General features: G+C 41.4%; 1 protein-coding gene across 1 annotated transcript; it reads right to left on the reverse strand.

Moving 5' to 3' along the window:
- Positions 1-262: 262 nt before the first annotated feature.
- LOC131104351 (bile salt export pump-like) lies at positions 263-17,298 on the reverse strand. The gene is made up of 29 exons (XM_058051423.1): positions 16,853-17,298; positions 16,691-16,779; positions 16,581-16,599; positions 15,327-15,356; positions 15,198-15,249; positions 14,814-15,115; positions 14,648-14,735; positions 14,400-14,533; positions 14,142-14,313; positions 13,844-13,968; positions 12,894-13,068; positions 12,518-12,631; positions 12,335-12,445; positions 11,769-11,894; positions 11,289-11,492; positions 11,036-11,206; positions 9,261-9,462; positions 9,117-9,180; positions 8,735-8,855; positions 8,424-8,594; positions 8,230-8,334; positions 7,746-7,907; positions 6,235-6,438; positions 5,728-5,969; positions 5,489-5,645; positions 4,629-4,826; positions 3,833-4,039; positions 2,230-2,376; positions 263-1,949 (listed from the first exon to the last, which is right to left on the reverse strand). Exons 2-29 carry the CDS (start codon positions 16,767-16,769, stop codon positions 1,749-1,751), a joined length of 4,083 nt encoding a protein of 1,360 aa, XP_057907406.1. The 5' UTR covers positions 16,770-16,779; positions 16,853-17,298; the 3' UTR covers positions 263-1,748.
- Positions 17,299-20,054: the final 2,756 nt, after the last annotated feature.

Below are 20,054 nucleotides of genomic sequence, written 5' to 3' on the forward strand. Positions count from 1 at the left end.
CCATTCACACTCACATTCATACCTATGGACAATTTGGAGTCGCTAATTAACCTAGCATGTTTTTGGAATGTGGGAGGAAACCGGAGTACCCGGAAAAACCCACAAATGCACGGGAGAACATGCAAACTCCACACAGAGATCGCCGAGGGTGGAATTGAACCCTGGTGTCCTAGCTGTGAGGTCTGCGCGCTAACCACTCGACCGCCGTGCCGCCCCTAGGACTAAATATGTATGTATGTGTTCATAAACAAACATTCACATAGTCAGTCATCACTCTTGTATATTTCGAACTTGCAAGTGTACTTACTTAAGCATGTATAATGTCTTTACATTGGGGTACATTTGTCATGTTTGAGATTGGTAATCTGCTGCTAACACCGCCCCTTTTACGTCAACCTGCTCAGACGACAAACTCTGTTATCCACACATCAAAAACAAAGAAGAGATCCTGGTTAGGTTCATCTTAGTAGAACAAGCCTAAGGTTGTTTAGCTTATTCAACACAAATTTGTTGAAAAAAATAAAAAACACACGTGTATTGGACTGAGAGGCACAACATTTCAGCAAAATGGGGATTATCTGTATTAACAGTATGTTAGTTGTCTTTCATTTATTATAGATAGGTATAGGAAAGTCATAGGACTTGATGGTTTCTCTGTAAATTAAAGCTGCATATTTATTTCCCTTTTCTATGCATCCTAACAAGAGAAAACGAGCCAGCTAACATTTTACGTCATCGGTAGGTACGTACCTATTTTGATTTTGAAGCCCTCTTTAAAAAAAAAAAACAACTCAAATAATGTTTTGGGATGGCTGTATCTTCCAGCACAGTCCAGTTTTTAGCAAAAAAATGCTGACAGCACACAAGCATCTTATTGAGTCTTCATGGCGAAATTGAAAGTGTCCTGTTGTCAACGCTGCTTGAGGCATGGTGATTCGATACCGACACTAGCAGCTAGCGAGGGATCGTGTTACGCCGCCAGATCAATATACTTTTTCCTCTTAGCTGCCACAATAACAATATTGATGTCGCTTGATTTTGTAAGTGGAACACTGTTGCTGTTTTTTGAAGAGTTTTTTGTGCATTGTTAGCTAGCTCATGCTAACTTGTTTTCTCTTGTAAGAATGCACGGTAAGAAATGTGTTAATGTTTCACATAAGGATTGTGAATGATGGGCAACATTAAAGATGCCTCATTGACTAAGTTAATACATTTAAAGTACAAAAGGTATAGGTACTGTGAAACGGGATTATAAGGGACAGCGTGGTAATAAGGGACAATTTTCGAGAAAATGTTTTTTGAACGATTTGTTCAAGAATATATGCTTCTTTAAAAAAAAAACAACACAAAGCAGCTTATTGTTTAACATGAAAAGACAGAGTTACATTTAAAATATTTTCCTGAAAATTGTCCCTTATTACACCTTTAATTACACCTTTATTACCCCGCCGTCCCTTATAACCCCGTTTTACGGTACTCACCACATCCTCATTGTTGGCTAATGCAAACCACCCTTATTGTGTAATGTGCTGGGAACTCTCAAAGCCACGTACTATATGTTGGCAAGTGAAAATATGTTGCACCACAACATAGATCCATCATCCTGAATTAATTCAGTAAACATTCTTTCCCACACAAATAAATACCGTAAAGGTGAAGAGTTACTTCCTGATGTTCAGTCAGCTTCCAACGCCTGCAATAACTCAGCTCATCACATTTGTTTCCAATAAGTTCCACTCCCAAAGCTATTAGCTGATTGGCGCTCCAGTGGTGACCAACTTGTAGTAGGCTCCATTCAAGGCCATAAGCTGGTCGTGGGTTCCCTTCTCGATCACATAGCCCCGGGACATGACGGCGATAATATCTGAGTTCTGAATGGTGGACAGACGGTGGGCGATAACGATGCAGGTCCTGCCCTCTCTAGCTCTGTCCAGCGCCGCTTGCACTGTCTGTGGCGGGCGAGGCAAAACAAGTCACACTGGTTATCGGCACTCCAACTTGGAGACACAACTTGCGGTATAATTATATCAATTTGGCAATAATGGAATGATTACTATAGTATTGCAGAGGATCACATGCTTATATGTTAAAGACAGTCGCTGAAGCATTATGACGTTAATGAGGACAACAATGAAATGTTCTTCTTGTAGTCTGCACTCAGAGAATATTAAGTAGCTGTGTCGTGGTCACAGAATAATGCAGATTGATTTATTCATCAAAACAACGTACCTTCTCACTCTCTGTGTCCAGAGCTGAGGTGGCTTCATCCAGGAGCAGGATCTTGGGGTCACGTACGATTGCCCTGGCAATGGCAATGCGTTGCTTTTGACCTCGAGATAACTGAGAACCCTGGGCGCCCACGTTTGTGTCATATTTCTGAGCAAAAAAAATAATTCATTACGGTCAATGTGAGGAAAAATCTTTTAATTTTTCCATCAGTGGTGCTCTTTTAAGATCAACAGCAATCAAACTGGTTGGTCGATTGATCAGATAATAATTAGTATCAGCTGAAAAAACTGATAAATGATAAATGCCTTTCAAAGGCGATTACAAAAACCAATGGGTGTGTAGCGGCAAACCCTGCATGTGTGCTGTGTCACGTAGGGTTGCCAAGACCCGTATTGAGGCGACAAAGAATGAATTTTGTCCCGTATTGGCGGCACGATCAATACTCGTCTGTAAAACCTCAATGGCTTCAGTTTGACACAGGCGATGCCAATCGATGACAGTGTGTTTAATCGCTCCCTTACCAAACCTATTGATGCTCAACTTTTCTTGCATCTTTGTTTACACACTTTGCCTAGCTGTCCCTGGCGGGAACTAGCTACGTAGCTAGCAAGCTAGAGTTATCCGTGACTTTCTTATCTGTGACTTTTTACCACAAGGACATTTTCTTTTTAAAACAAACAAGCAATTAGGTTAGTTTGGAGCATGTTTTGGTCCCACAGGGGAGTGGATATAACATTTATGAGGTATGTACCTAATTGTATGTCCAACTCGTGTGTTTTGGCGGTTTTAGCTAAAAGCCATAGTGAAGGGGGCAAGGATAATCTCGCACATGACATCATTTATGTCAGGGGTCTGCAACCCAAAATATTGAAAGAGCCATATTGGACCAAAAATAACAAAAACATGTAATCATGTAACAAATGTGTCTGGAGCTGCAAAAAATGAAAAACCTTATATAAGCTTAATAATGAAGGCAACACATGCTGTATGTATCTATATTAGCTATATTATCCTACTATCAAAATGACTAAGTTGGCTAAAAATACATAATGAGCCTTCATGATTAAATGTTTATTTTCCCTGCAGCGCTTCCTGTAGGGAATGACGTTCCCTCCCCCTTTTTTTTCCATTTTCAAACATTTTTCAAAAAGATCTAGGGAGCCACTAGGGCGGCGCTAAAGAGCTGTGGGTTGCCGACCCCCTATTTAAGTGAACCGCCCTGCTCCTGTGTAAATATAATATATCTAGTGTTTACTTTAAATCCTGTTTGTCCTGTTTTGTGTAGCGAGGAGGGTAGCTTCTTGTTTTCATTGGTTAGTTTTTGAAGTTTGATTTTTTTTTTGTTATTTTTTGAGGACTGAAATGATATGATGTCGTCTCAATAAATGAATGATTCGTCATTGATGGAAACCTCTCTCAAGAGTTGATATAATGTGTAAGGGCTCCTTGTCTGGGACTTTATTATTCCTGCCTTTGTTTTTCCTCCCGTCTGATATGTTTGCCCTTGTTGATTGATCAGACTTTCATTCAAACAAACTAATCCTTCTGTTTAGCCTCCATGCTGTAGCCATCCACAGCTCTCCTCCTGCAAACATGAACCTACCTCGGGAAGAGACATGACAAAGTCGTGGAGCTGTGATTTCTTGGAAGCGGAGATGACATCATCCATTCCGATGTCCCGTGAGTTGTCACCATACTTGATATTTTCTGCGATGCTGCAGTCAAACAAGATTGGCTCCTGGGACACGATGCCAATCTTGGATCGCAGAAAAGACACGTTGACGAGAGTCGAGTCGCGACCGTCAATCAGCTGTAAGAGGTAATTGATTTTACCATTAGTGTCGGGCGGGGTTATAATCAAAAAGTCGAAATATATTCCTCTTAATTAGCGCTCATGTAATGTCCCTTCTAACAGTGTTCGTTCTTCTCCTAAATCTGACTGAATCAGAACGATCAGGAAGTTCCCACGGCACTTTCAGCTCAATTAAGACCATTCACATCTTGGCAGTCGTTCCTTTCTGGCAGGAAAGTCAACATCCAATCTAGATAAGTGCTCACACACACTGCAAAATTGTCTGACTTTAATGTGAACAAGAAATGGGAGTTTCAAAAATACCTTTTAAGTACCTAAATGTGGTAAATGTCCTGCAGTTGCTGTTTGACTTTGACAGGTTTCATAGACAGTGACACTTGATTTATTTCAAAGTGACATAAATGACATTTTCTAAAAGGTCATCATCATCTGCTGTGACTGTATCGTGTTGACTGCGATATATTTAGACATTTTGTCTTTGGGTAGCCTACAAAGATATTACCAAACAGTACTTGTACATAACCTTTCATATGTGGAGGAGCAATGCATTGATTATGCTGTATGTTATATGTTATGTGCATCTTACCACTCTGCCTTTGTCGGGGTCATAAAACCTCTCCAGAAGCTGCACACTGGTGCTCTTTCCACAGCCGCTGCTACCCACAAAGGCCAACGTCTGGCCGGGCTTCACCGCCACATTCAGCCCATTGAGGACCTGGATGTCTGGTCGGGTGGGGTAAGTGAACTTGCAGTCAATGAACTCAATGTTGCCTTGGAAGTTATCCTGGCCAGGAAGAGTGGAGTTGGGGGGGTCAAACAGGAGAGTGGCAAAGGTTTAGTTTTGTTTCAGGAATTACGTCCTGTCAACAAACAGCGGGTTCGACTCAATAACGCACTGAGCATTGGTATCTTTGGAAAGGTTTGATTGCTTGATGATTGAGCTCTTGCACAAACAGAGGAATAAAGGAGTAGAAAGAAGCAAAGCTTATTAAATCCTACCCCTCCATCTGGTACTTTTACAATCAGTAACTGTTACATTTGTTCACTTCCTGCTTTCCATAATACAGTTTAAGGTTTTTTTTTTAATAATGCCCCTCATACCGAAGTACAAGGTGATATGATCATACAATGACATAATGGTTATCATAGTAAGTGTCAATATAGTGATATATATAGCACATCATGACTGGTTCAAGACTCTTCATCCTTGTATTTAGCAAACATCAACTGCTTGTATTGTTTCTTGAATTGGCTCAAGTTCGATCGTTGTGCATTGTTTGAGGTCCTTACTCAATCCATTCCATAGTTTGATTCCACATACTGAAATGCTATGGCTTTTTAACGTAGTCCTAGCATATAAGTGTTTCAAATGTAGTTCTTCTTTGGAAAGGTTTGATTGCTTGACGATTGAGCTCTTGCGCAAACAGAGGAATAAAAATGGCATACCCATTTATCCCCGTTGTTACTGTAGACGCTAATCTGAGGTGTGCGGTCCAGCAGCTGGAAGAAACGTGCAGCAGAAATCTTGGCCTTGGCATAGTCAGGGGTGTAGGAGGAGGCTCTCCCCAGGGCGGTGCCACTAGTGACGATGGCAGAAATGACCCTGCACAAGATAAAAACATGCAAGCAAATGATAGTTTCGTAGTCATTTTTAATGTTGTCTTTGGACACGCCTCCTCTCTTACCTGAACACCAAGCTGAAATGTAGCCCTTCTTGGCGTACCAAGTAACCCCCGAACCGATAAGAGGCGGAGTTGGTCAAGAAGACGACACATTGGGCGAAACCGTAACAAGCCCCGTAGACGTTAGCCTTCTTCAAGGCTGCCTTGTATGGAGCATCCAGCTGTGCGCTATACATGTCCACAAAATTCCTCTCCTTCCCAAGACCAGCGATGGTGCGAATGTTGTTCAGGGCTTCACCTGAAATCTGTAAAGGGTGATATTTAAATCCAGACAATTAATAAGTTGCAGAAATATGGCGGTGAGCCTGTTTCTCCCACTGACAGCAGGGCACAGCAAAATGTGCATAGTGATGGAAGCTAAAACTCACAGTTATTGTCACTTTTACCTTAAGCAGGATTACTGTCACAGTATAACTTCAATGTGAGGATGTTCCTTAGTTGTGCTATCAATCAACAAGTATTAAATATGATGATTCAAGTCGGTCAGTGAAAAATGTGCACAGTTCTGACCCGTCCAGCCGACTCCATAGCTTCCTTGTCCTGCTTGGCAAACCCAGTGAGCATCTTGGCCTGGAAACCACCTGATAGAGCGATGAAGGGCAGGAAGCACAGGATAAGCAGCGTGAGCTTCCAGCTGAAGTAAAAGGACATAAGGATGGCCACCCCGATGTTGGTCAGAGAGTTGACGATCATGCCGATCTGGGAGCCAGTAGCCTTTGGAGAGACATGTATAGCCTGTCATTCTAAATTATGACTTATTATAGGATTATAAGAACTATTTTTTATAAGAAATTATAAGAAATATCTATTTTTATAAGAAATATCTATTTCATCCATCCATCCATTTTCTTCCACTTCCACTCTGGGTCCTGTGGGGGGTTAGCAGTCTCAATATGGAGGCCCATCCACCTTTTTTAACTCGACACCAAGGAGTTCCCAGATTAGCTGTGAGACATAATCCCTCCAGTGCATCCTACATCTGCCCCAGGGCCTCCCCCCAGCTGAACATGCCCGGAACCAGTGAGGCCAGTGAGGCGTCCAGGAGTCATCCGGACTTGATGCCCATGCTATCTCAATTAGCTTCGCCCAATTGTAAAGGAGCAGTGGTTCTTATCTGAACTCCTCCCGGATGACTTGGCTTTAAGACCAAACAAATCAGTAGTTGACCTACATTCATAACATTACTTTAGAGGTTCCCCCGAACCATATTTGTTTATAGATAATTGTGTGCTTAGTTCTCCTTGACATTAGCTATTGATTCGATGAGCTATATCGACTGTACATCTTCCCATTAATGGGAGGTTTAAAGACTCATATTTGCACTGAGTATTATGAGTGCATAAGTGCATTCATGTCAGTACCCAGACATTGCACTCAACAATAGTGACAAATAGTGACGACCTTCATTATCGCCACAACTACTGTATGTATCAGATGGAGAGGGACTAACTCAGGGGCTTGAAATTTATCATTAAAATGGATTGGTAATGGTTTTATTTCATTTGAACATGCATCAGATTACAATTGAGTGCATCCCATAATCAGTTCACAGTTCCACATGTCCAAAAGGAGTAGGAAGAAGCAAAGCTTATTAAATCCTACCCCTCCATCTGGTACTTTTACAATCCGTAACTGTTACATTTGTTCACTTCCTTCTTTCCATAATACAGTTTAAGGTTGTTTTTTTTATAATGTACCTCGTACTGAAGTACGAGGTGAATGAGGCACATTATGAATTGGCTCATCGTTGTGCATTGTTTGAGGTCCTTACTCAATCCATTCCATAGTTTGATTCCACATACTGAAATGCTATGGCTTTTTAACGTAGTCCTAGCATATAAGTGTTTCAAATGTAGTTCTTCCCTGAGATCATATTTCTCCTCTCTTGTAGAGAAATATTGGATTAACTGTATCAACAAGTTTAAGTATTTGTTATTTTAGAAATAAGGAGTCAGTATGTTCTCTGTAGGTGGCAAAAAAAGAAGAGAAGTAAGCTAATAAATACACAGCCTACACCATACCCCTTGTACTTGAGAGGCGTCGGTTGCCAGTCGTGTGGTCAGAGCACCAGGACTGTTCCTGTGATCATCAAACCAGCCAATATCCTGGCCCAGCATGGCGTGGAAGCCCAGACGACGTAACCTGCGGGTCAGCAGCTCTCCAGACTTGGAGAAGGCATAACCCTGAAGATAAACATAAACAAAAAATAATGAGGACATGTATACCATACACTTAGATGAAGTGAAAACAGAAGAAAATGTGAAGTCGGTCCATTGTGGAGTGTGTCTGTAGTCTGCTTGTCTGGAGTCTGTTCATTTATGGCTCAGAATGGAGTAAAGAGCAAAGGTCACCGGAAGGTCGTAGTAGAATGAAGGATTACGATTCAGTGGGAAGATTATCGTCAATTCAACGTCATCATAGTGACCTTTAACATAAGGTCCAACCCTACATTATGGATAATGTTTTCCAGTCCAAATATATTGTTGAAGCTGACTGATATTCTACCTGCAGCATCTGTGTGAAGAAGGAGATGACGCCCACCATGACAAAAAATAAGCAGATGCTATCAATCTCTTTCCTCTGAGCCACGGGATCTGTAACGGAGAAAGTCTGCACACACACACAGAAAGATAAGATTCTATGACTCTATAGATCTGGAGAACATATTGATGGTTTCCAAAGTCTAAACAGGACCTCACCGCTAAGATTTGACTGAACAACAGCGAATAGACGGGGTTGACCCCTCCATTCACAGCAGCCCCAAGAGATCCAAAAAGCATGTAAGGCCATTCAGGCGAGTTGTACTTCAGGATCCGAGCAACAGGTGCAGGCTCCACAGGTTCTTCATCCTCCTCTTCTGGGGTGGCATCCTGAGTATTTAACGTTCAGTGTGTGAAGAAAATTAACAAAGCTTTTAACTCTGAGATGTGGGAATGCACTCTAAATGCATGAACTGATGGCCTACTCCAAGTACCCACGCATGTAATCGGCGGCCATCACACCCACTCACCTTGGATTTGTCTGCTTGTGACACAGCGTGGGCTCTGGGGCCGAGCTCTCCAACGATGGGAACGGAAGATTCTGGAATCAGGTTAGAGAGCTGCGATCTGGATCTCTGACGGATGGAGGCTCTGCAAGACAATTGTTCCAACACAAGAGGTTCAACGAAATGTGTTCAAGAACATGTTGGTTTTTGTCACAATTGGTCAGATTCTACAGTCAGAAAAATGTGCTCTCACAAGAATTAGTAGCTGAATAGATGAATGGCTGTGATGACACAAAGAAGTAAAAGTCAGGGATCTGTGAGGTACACTAGCACTACTAGCTCACCCAAAGAAGAAATATAATATAGACAAAAGATGGATGGCCGTACGGAAATTGTGTAGTGGTACCTCAAACTGGCCCGGTAGCTTCCGCCCCTGGATAGACTGATCTTCTCTGGTACATTTTCAGCCACTGGTGCAAAAAAAGAGCAATGAGAGTTGTCCATAAAAGCACACGGTGGCTTAGCATGGATCAATAAGTTTCCAACCCACTTTGCCGAGCCTTCTCATTGAGGGCCTTGTCTCCCTGGCTTTGCAAGGTGACCAGGGTGAAGTAGACACCCTTCCTGTCCAGCAGTTCACTGTGTTTGCCCCTCTCGACCGCTTGGCCATGTTCAAAGCCGACGATCACATCTGCGTTCTTTATGGTGGACAGCCGGTGGGCGATAGAGATGGTGGTCCGTCCCATGCGTACCTTAAGGAATGGAAATCAAATGAAAAAGCCTAGCATGTAGGGAATAATGGCTGATATATTACCAAATAAAATGCTTTCACTGGATTGTATTATTTGTAGGGCTGTCAAAAACGGTGATAACTAATTTATTCATTCATTCATTTTCTACCGCTTTTTCCTCATGAGGGTCGCGGGGGATGCTGGAGCCTATCCCAGCTGTCTTTGGGCGAGAGGCGAGGTACACCCTGGACTGGTCGCCAGCCAATCACAGGGCACATATAGACAAACAACCATTCACACTCACATTCATACGGCGATAACTATTTAATTTCATTAATTACATTAAATTTATTTCAGTCGTTAAGCATGCACACCAGAGCGAGCACGCCTCGGGTCCGCTATCACACACACAGTGGGGCATCCTTGCACAGTCACACAGAGCCTGAAAGCTAGCCTTGTGTGCTAGCTTTTAGCTTGATTCACATATTCAGTTCATTTGGAGCTCCTAATACATACATATACAGTATATATCATCATTTAGCTTTCTATTCATTAAATACAGTAAAAAATTTACATATTTCAGGCATAATTAACAGTGATTAATTGTGATTAATTGGTGTGATTAATCTGATTAAAAATTTGATAGCCATAATCATTTGACAGCCCTGTTGACATTCCCTGATTTCCCTGAGCGAAACGCTGAAGACCTCACCACTTCTTTTCCTCCTGAGCTGCAGCCAACAACCACCACATTTATCATTTGTGTTTTCGGTGACTACTGTAACTGCTGAGTAAAATTGTTTTCGGACAATTGGGAATGGGAAGATTAACGTCATTTGGTTTGCTCCACTTCTGAGAGTAGAGGCGCTCAACTGGTCAGTTTTGAAGTCCTGTTTTTTTTATAACATCCATCCATCCATTTTCTGGACCGCTTATCCTCACAAGGGTCGCGAGTATGCTGGAGTCGCGGGCATGCTGGAGCCTATCCCAGCATCGACATATGGCTAGATGAGGGTGACCAAATTGTGATTACCGCAAACCAACACTGGTGCCGATGTCCATCCTGGCTGTGCACCCTCATTTCTATTTATTCATATATTTATATTTAATATACTACATGTATACACTACAAACTATTAAATAATGACATTGAGGTTTCATTTGATTATGATAGTCATGTGGACATGTCCAAATAATTATATACTAGTTTGATGGTAAAAGTCTCACTACTGTACTAAATAAAACAGGACATTTTCTTCAGTTTCTAAAAAAAAAAAAAAACAGTTATAACTGGATATTAAAAAAAACAACCTGGGAAAACAGGGCATACAGGATGTAGCACAGTTTCCTATAACTGATTCATATTGTTCCTTCATACTACAAAATAAAGGGATTGAACCAATAGCAGCTCTGCTGCTTGTAGCCAAATAGTGCACTACATTTGGCCTTAAATGGCTTTTGATTTGGCCATCAAACCCTGATCCCTATATCTCCACTCTCCCTTAACACAACATGGTTGTCACGCGGGAAGTGCTGCATTATGAATAACATTAAACTGATTATTATTATGATTGAAGAAGGGGCCCAGACGTACTTTATCCAAGGCCTCTTGGACTACAGCCTCACTTTCGTTGTCCAGTGCAGAGGTGGCCATGTCCAGCAGCAGGATGCGAGGGTTCCTTACCAACGCTCTAGCGATTGCAATACGCTGTTTCTGACCGCCACTCATCTGACCTCCACCCTCGCCTACCAAGGTGTCGAATCTCTGTGGAAACCCACGCAAATAAATACTTTTTAAATATGTTGTACATCTCTTCTGCAATTCAAATCAGTCTGTTCGTCTCCACCTGTGGCAGATCCATAATGAAGTTGTACGCGTTGGCCTCTTTGGCAGCGGTGATGATGTCATCCATGGAGACGCCGGGACGACCATAGCGTATGTTCTCAGCAATGGTGGTGGCAAACAGCACAGGCTCCTGCTCCACGATGCCGATGAGTGAGCGAAGCCATTGTATGTTCAGCCCGCGGATGTCATGACCGTCGAGAGTCACCTGATGGATGGTGGTACAAAAGTACAATGCCGCTGTAATGCATTTTTCTTTTCTTTTTAAATCCAAATTTAAACAGCAAGAGACCATTTTTCTCTGCCGAACCAAAGTGCTATTATAAAAGTGAGGTGTTTAAGTTGAGTAAAATGGGAAAATGAGGCTATTTGGACAAAATGGCAAGATAATGACACAGTTTATCATCTCCAGGGGATGGTTATTTTTAAAATGGCAAGAAAATGTTGAAAGGAAAAGCGAGTTCTGAACATGTCTCAATCTTACCATCCCCTCTTTTGGGTCGTAGAAGCGCTGAATGAGTTGGACAGCTGTGCTCTTTCCGGCGCCACTTGGGCCGACAAAGGCTGTCGTCTCACCTGATTTCACCGCAACACTGAGCTGGTCCAAGATCTGAATACAAGATGGCACAGCAGTATGTACAGCTTGTTAGCTAGTTGGGGTGTTGAGATGAAAACATGACAGTCAGAAGCCAATCAGACTGTGAACGATGGCATCGCTACTACAAATGACAATACAGTAATGTGTTAGGGGTCTTATACTTGAATTGCATCACAAGTGAACAATTTCATTAGAAGACTAAATAAAAAAGGTGTAGGTTTTGGAACTGAATCCAACCTAATAATTCCAACTATCACAGAGAAGAGATGAGGAGAACATGAACCTAACATGGAGGCTTTAGGGGAGGCGAGCCATGTGTCAAAAATAAACAATTGTGTAGGTGCATCAATTACTACTTGTGTTTTTTTTTGCCATTCACTGGTGATCCCAAAAGGCCACCTCTGCAAGAAGTGGGGCTCTAATTTATTGCAATTACAAAGAGAGTCCAATACCTTCACTTCTGGCCTGGAAGGGTAATGAAAGGTCACATTGTGAAACTCAATGTCACCTTTGACTCGATCAAGCTTATATCCTGCTTCAGATAAACAGTCAATCTCAGGCTCCTGACAAAGTAAAAAAAAAAAAACATATTGAGGTCACCATAAATTAACTAGTATGGACCGAACATTTCTTACTCGATCCATGGTTTCAAAGATGATAGTTGCTGCTCCCCGTCCTGCAGCGAATGCTTCCAGACATGGTGATGCTTGACCCAAATTCATGGCTGCAATCAGAACCCCAAAGAAGACCTGGAATTGTAAAAAGAAGGGATTGGGGGCAGGGTTCAATTTCCTCTACACGACTCTCTCTGGTGAAGAGTCCTGATACATTTGTCCTCAGACTATGCTGTAGATCTTGAACCTCGTCATTGCAGTGAACAGGATATTATAATTTAACAGGACCATAAGGAAGCTGTAATGATCCATCTGCTACACAAGCAAGAGGACGATTAAAAAAAAAAAAAAGTCTACAAGCTACATATTGTCATAAACGCAGCACGGGAGGTTTTACCTGTAGAAGTGTCCCTGGTGAGTACTCCTCTGTGTCCACCACGAGACTGGAGCCATACCAGAAGGCCAGGCCGTAGCACAGGAAGATAATCAGCCACATGTATCCAGTGAAAAAGCCCATGATCAATCCCTTCCTAATGCCCCAACTCTGTGCTGATACCAGATTCTTGTCATAGCTGGAAGGAAAAAGAGGAGCTTGTTTAACTGAAGACTTTGATCAACATTCTTATGGGCCTGTTGAACAAAAACAGGTCTGAAACGACACTTTTCTGGCCCAGGAGGTGGGCAAAACCCACCACTCCTTCATCAGGGGTCCCGGCAGGACCTAAAGAAGGCAAAAAATCCCACTTTTCTGACTGTTCGATTATCGCCCGTTATTCAGGTCCGCGACTCTTGCAAATTCTCCTTTTTTTAAGGTGTTCAAACGACACTTTTATGATCCAGGAGGTGGACAAAACCCACCACACCTTCATCAGGGGTCCCGGCAGGACCCAAAGAACAAAAAAAAATCCCACTTTTCTGACGCTTCGATTTTCACCTGTTTTTTAGGTCCATGGCTGTCGCAAATTCTCATTTTTTGAGGTTCTGAAACAACACTTTTCTGGTCTAGGAGGTGGGAAAAAACACCATATATTCATCAGGGGTCCTGGCAGGACATAAAGAAGGCAAAAAAAATCCCACTTTTCTGACGGTTCGATTTTCGGCCGTTTTTCAGGTCCACTGCTGTTGCTGCTGCTAAATGTGTTAGGAACTCACTTGTATCAAACAAACAGTATTATGTGTGCACATTTTAAAAATAATTACCTACATTTGCAGCTAAAATATTAGGTACACATGAGGAAAAAATATTCTCTTCAGGCAAAATATGAGGTACACCATTGACTAAAAGCCAGTATGTAAAATATTATTTTGTTATTGTTATTATTATTAATTGAAAGATATTTTGCATACCGTTGAACCTCTTTTTTCTCTCCACCAAAAGCAGCCACCGTCCTGATGGAGGAGAGGACCTCGTCTGCAACGGCTCCAGCTTTAGCATAGGCCTGCAGCTCCATACCTGTCAGCTTAGCCACAAACTGGACACAAAGCACAGTGAAGATGAAGACTATTTTCTGTCCACCAGTCTCTGCAGTACAGTTCAGCTCAACACTGTTGGATTTGGAAAGGTAAGCCCAAATATGCTATGTGTTTCCATTCAAACTCAAAAGGTGTGGAAGTAAGGAAGAGCAACAGGAAGTCAACATCTCACCAGAGCCATGAGGCCTGCTCCAACGCCAAGCAGTGGACTGGCTGCCACGATGACCAGTGTCAGCTTCCATCCTTTCACAAAGCCTACGCAGAAGCCGCACACAAAGGTGGTGAAACGCTGCATAAAAATAGCCACTTGGTCCGCAATGGCGTCGTTGATCTTGTTGATGTCACTGCGATGTGACAGACATGACATGATGTAGTCAACGCAAACTGGATACAGCCCTTTTTCCACAGTCATATACACAGTCCCACTCACTCAGACATGCGCGTGTTCAGCTCGCCCACCGAGGTGCAGTCGAACCAGCCAATCTCCATCCTCATCACTTTGCTGAAGTAGATTTTTCTAATAAGCCGAATCTGCTTGGCAGCAGCAGTTACCCACAGAGAGATCTGCCAGACATAAGAGGGCCATGACGTGTATTACTGTGTTCACACCTCAAATCAACCATATTAAAGGCAAAATGTGTGTTTTGATAAAACAGACTAAAGTGTGAAGTCACTAACCTGAAAATATCCCAAAATGAACACAGCTGCTCCAATTCCGACATAATAGAAGGCAAATAAGGTCATTTCATATTCAATGTCAAGGAGCCTGAAAAACATGAAATGTATAACAAACAGGTTTTTAACACAAAGCCAACCTCATGAGTCGCCCCCCCTCCTCACGTACCCACATGACCTGCCCCTCAGTGGCGCCAGTATCTCCCAGTCAGAATAGTTGATGGTGCTCCAGTGTGACTGGTTCATGCCTTGCATGAGTGTATCAGTGTAGTTCTTCTTCCACTGGATGGTGTTGTTAACGCATTCCTTCCGCTCATCGCTCAGCTCGTTCAGCTCAATGTCGTACTCGATGAAGGTGTCCGTGAGCAGGCCGAACACCAGCAGCATGAGAGGCTGGGCTGAGCCGTGCAGTATGGCGCACACGCTCCCCACCACCATCATCACCACCTCGTTGCATGTAGCGAAACGGAACTTCAATGCGTATGCAATGAAGGATGGGGTTTGTATTAGACGAGGGAATAAACACAGACATTGACAACAATTGTCTTTCTACCAGCTGAAAGAAGCCAACTCGTATTGCTGGCAGCTCCTTCTTCCCTTGAGCTCTGTTTGGAAAATAATACCAAACCAAGGTGTTATTTCATAATTTTTAATAATTTAAATAATGAACTGCTTCACTCACTTGTCATGTTCCTTGGATGATGTCATGCTCCTGCATGCAAAGGAGATTCTCTGGTCAGTTACTAATACATAAGTTAGAGCCATTATATTTAACATTTGCTGTTTTTTTAATATACTTTTAAAACAGGGGTCTCAAACTCAATTTACTTGGGGGCCACTGGAGCTAGGGTCTGGGTGAGACTGGGCCACATCAGGTTTTCCAAAAAAAAAACGCATTTATTAAAAACAGAAAAATATACAAACTTTTTCAGTGCTTTGGTTCCGATTTTCTAGAATAAAAGCTCTGATAAAACATTCCACTGTTCTCAAATATCAATTTGTATTTTTCTGCACAAAATAAGATGAAAATAAATAAACAAATCAAGAATAAATAAAATCAATCAATCAGTAATTAATAAATAATAATAATTAAACAGCAAATAATAAAAACTTAAGAAACCACATATAGTTGGTGGGTAGACAAATTATTTTTTTCAGATTAAAATAAAAACAAAGCATTATTAGAGCCCTGTAGACATGACAAAACACGACTATAGTCACATTTATACTCTTTTTATTTACAACATATTGCGCAACTGCAGTGTCTTGAGACACATGCTAACTCGCAAACTAGAGAGCTAGCGACCTAAACGGTAGCCTCCAAGTTATTTCCTTTAAACTTAAAAAAGCCAAAAACTTACCACTTCCACACGGATAGGGAGGATAACTATTAACAGTTATTTAACCTTTAACATGAACATTAATCAAACGTAATAATTTTTTCTGGGTACATGATACCATACAGCATCCATATCAAACTTGCGCGGGCCGCACTAACATTAAACTTTCATATCAAGGCGGGGGCCTCAAACTAGTGTCCTGCGTGTTTGAGACCCCTGTTTTAAAATCTTTTCACTTGGGTGTTGAAGACTTAAACATTATACTAGTAGTATTATCCCTTATGTGTAAAAGATCAAACATTCTGCAAAAATAACACTCCAAAAGAATGCTAAGCCACATGAGGGAAATATTTGTTAGTATTATTATAGTTTGCAGTAAACCTGTGCTGCATAGAAATAGTTCTATTATGTGCACTGTGCCCAGTGTGTTCATTCTTCAAGATAGCGCTTGCATTTTATTACATGATGTAAGATAAGTCGTTCATACTGCTCTGCTTAGTCTGTGAATTTCAAATGGTTGGTGAGTTTTAGAAAAGTTATGTTAAAAATCAAATGAAAGCACCAAAGTAGTATTTCGAATAGTATGCAGTACATACATGTAAGAGCCAGCTGGTTCTGCAAGACATAGAAATTGTGTTAGAGTCAGATTAAGATTAGACTGAGATTAGACTGACATCCCCAATGAAGATGGATGGATATGATTTACCTTCATCTGAAATATCATAGCCGCGATTCTCCTGTCCAAGCTTTCTGATGCTTCGTAATTTCACTGATCCGGCAGGCATAGTGGCTCATCTATATAAATATATATATATATTAAAAAAAAACATTATTAATAGTTATTGTCAGTCTATGCTCTTATATTTACCAACACAAAATGTCCCTTGTCCGTGTTTGAAACTTATCATGGATCCCAGGAACAGAGCGGTTCGGTATACTGATCCACTTTGATGTTTAAGTCCGGTAACGTGACATTCCCCCAAAAACTGTGTTCTCCGGGAAGTGGACTCGTGCCACTTGTATATAGGAGGAGGACGCAAGCGTGTACCTTGGAAGAGATTCACGTGCTCTTGTTGAGTAGGACCGGACTTGCTTAGAACTTGAGGTCAGAGTGTTTTGTTTAAGGGTAACTGTCCGGTCGGTTTGTGTCCCGTTGATGTAAAGGTCAGTGACCGCACGTGTAAACATTCCACCTGCAGAGGCCATGGACTGTCACCCTTTCCAGGACTGGATTCTTGTAGTATTTGAGCCCAGTGACAGAACCACCAACACTTCATTACTGATACCGACAGATCTTTCCTTAAAATAAAAATACAAAGTATAGAAAAAGTGGCAAAACACTGAGTGATTCTTCTGTGAATCATTAGTGCACATTGAGGCCGTCTCGCTTGCGCACAGAGACCAATATTGGCAGAAAAACACAATACTGATATGATCCAATATCTCATTTAAATGCCAATATCCGCCAATCCTTACTGCCAACATAACCATGCCTTGAATACTTGGATGGAAAGCTAGTAGGGGTCTGGACACACCAAATTGTTACTTTTTTCCCATTACCGGGCGTTCAGTGTATCTGCCTCCACTTACTGCTTACTACTTACTAGGATTCCGACAATGACAATGAGTATAGCACCACAAAATGCGCATTCTCACACTTCTGAAGCCATTGGAATAATTTCTATGGTTTAAGACTTATGCTAATTTGACAGGTTTATGGGCCGGATGTGACTCTGTCTTCTCTACATAGTGTAAATGCAAACACACCAAAGTCTAGCCTGAGGTTTTCCTTCCAAACGTGTAGACATACACGATTAAGACAGGAGTACATGTGCACATAATAAACACTGTAGGAAGTGTAGTAGAGTAGCACATGTACAAATACATTTTCCATATAACTATTACATATACTATATCGAGTATTATGTAGCCTCCCCCCTCCTCCAGTTTCATACACGACCTTTCACCTTGTTCCGAAGTTATATTTTTCTGTTTTATCCATAACCACTTTTTAACATTTGATTAAAAATAAGTATACTTCCAGCAAGCTAGGAGACCAGGGTTCAATTCCACCCTCGGCCATCTCTGTGTGGAGTTTGCATGTTCTCCTCATGCATGCGTGGGTTTTCTCCGGGTACTCCGGTTTCCTCCCACATTCCAAAAACATGCTAGGTTAATTGGCCACTCCAAATTGTCCATAGGTATGAATGTGAGTGTGAATGGTTGTTTGTCTATATGTGCCCTGTGATTGGCTGTCGACCAGTCCAGGGTGTACCCCGCCTCTCGCCCAAAGACAGCTGGGATAGGCTCCAGCACCCCCCGCGACACTCGTGAGGAAAAAGCGGTAGAAAATGAATGAATGAATGAATGAATACTTCCAGCAGTCCTGCCATGGTCAGAAAGATCTTTGTCTTTGTCGTCAGTGTGAAGAACCTGAAAAGGAAAGCCAAATTTTAGTAGAGATTTTGACTTTTTCAAGCTATGGTCGTTAATTGGCGACTCCAAATGGTCCGTAGGTATGAATGTTTGTCTATATGTGCCCTGTGATTGGCTGGCGACCAGCCCAGTGTGTGTGAAATGGATGGATGGAGACCTGTTTGAGTCAAAAGGCTCTAATTTCGTAACTATAAGATATTTGGAAGAGTGAGCTGTAATGTATTCAGACCTATATCTCTAACTCCACCCTTTTCATACAAGTGGCTGCATTCTTCCTCTTTTCAAACAACTGCAGGAAGAAGCTTATTCAGTGCTCTGCTCCGTCACTCATTTCATGTCCTCCTGCTGCCTTCAAGTTCCGTCAGAAACTTCATACACAGCCACTGTAAAACTACGTCCGCCTGGTTGAACCTATGATGTGATCAAAACTGGAACCATCTCGAGGTATGACAATACTACTTTTGTGTTGTTATATTGGCCCACAGCACATTCTAAAAATATAATTTAGCAATATTTTTTATAGGAAGCAAAAATTGACAAATCGGCAGCAATTTTACAAGAATAAAGTGAAAATATTAAGATAAAAAATCTGTAATCGAACTACGAAAAGTTGCAATTTTACAAGAATATAAGGAAAATGAATGTTATTTTAATAATACCAAGTTTAAATAAAACAAAAAAGATGTTTTTTAATAAAAGTCTATACGAGAAGCAAAAAAACCAACAAAATAATGTAAATTTGGGAGAATTTACTTGGGGACAAATCATATTATGGGACTAAAGCCAAAATAATATGAAAAGAAGAAGAAGTAGTTGGAAAATGACTAAATGCAGTAATTGAAATAATACAGCTGTAATTTTACCAGAATAAAGTCAAAACATTAAGAAAAAGTCGTTGCATTCTATCCATCCATCCATTTTTTTATGCTGCTTATCCTCATTAGGGTCACATGTATGCTGGAGCCTATCCCAGCTGTCTTTGGGCGAGAGGCGGGGTACACCCTGGACTGGTCCTTATTGCATTTTAACGAGAAAAAAAACTATTTCATTTGGATCACATCATTTTGGTCTCTTCATTGGGGGAAAACATATCATACCAACAGAGTTAGGCTTAAAATACGTTTATGTGGTGCAGAAACAACACCCTGTATTTCAGCATACACAAGTACAACAAATATATCTAAAGTGTCTGGTAAATTCTAAAAAATATTTCAAATCATAGCGTTGCAGATATGCTTGTACTTGTTGTAATTATACTCAGGATCAGATCGGAGAGGAAATCGATCCGTCATGCATCATACATCAATACTGAAAAGTCAGGATGTCCGTGAAGTACATCTATGCCGTCATACTGGTGCAAATGTTGTGTGGCTTGAGTGACTTGACTTATGACTTTGGTGCCCAGGGTTAATCAATACCTGTTACACTTGGATGAGAAGATGGATTATACATTATTCCAATTTCTGTGAATGTCGCAGCAAATCACGGTGAAGTGCATTGCTTCCACCTTGTGGTAAAAATGTAAATTGACATGGACATACAGTGTATTGGCAAATATCTGTACAAATTAATTAAAATAAACTGTTTTGTGCAGGAGCCGTCAAGCAATGCTATACAAATGGTGTAGGGTGGTG

The sequence above is a fragment of the Doryrhamphus excisus genome, chromosome 16 (assembly GCF_030265055.1).
Source record: "Doryrhamphus excisus isolate RoL2022-K1 chromosome 16, RoL_Dexc_1.0, whole genome shotgun sequence".
Lineage (NCBI taxonomy): Eukaryota > Metazoa > Chordata > Actinopteri > Syngnathiformes > Syngnathidae > Doryrhamphus > Doryrhamphus excisus.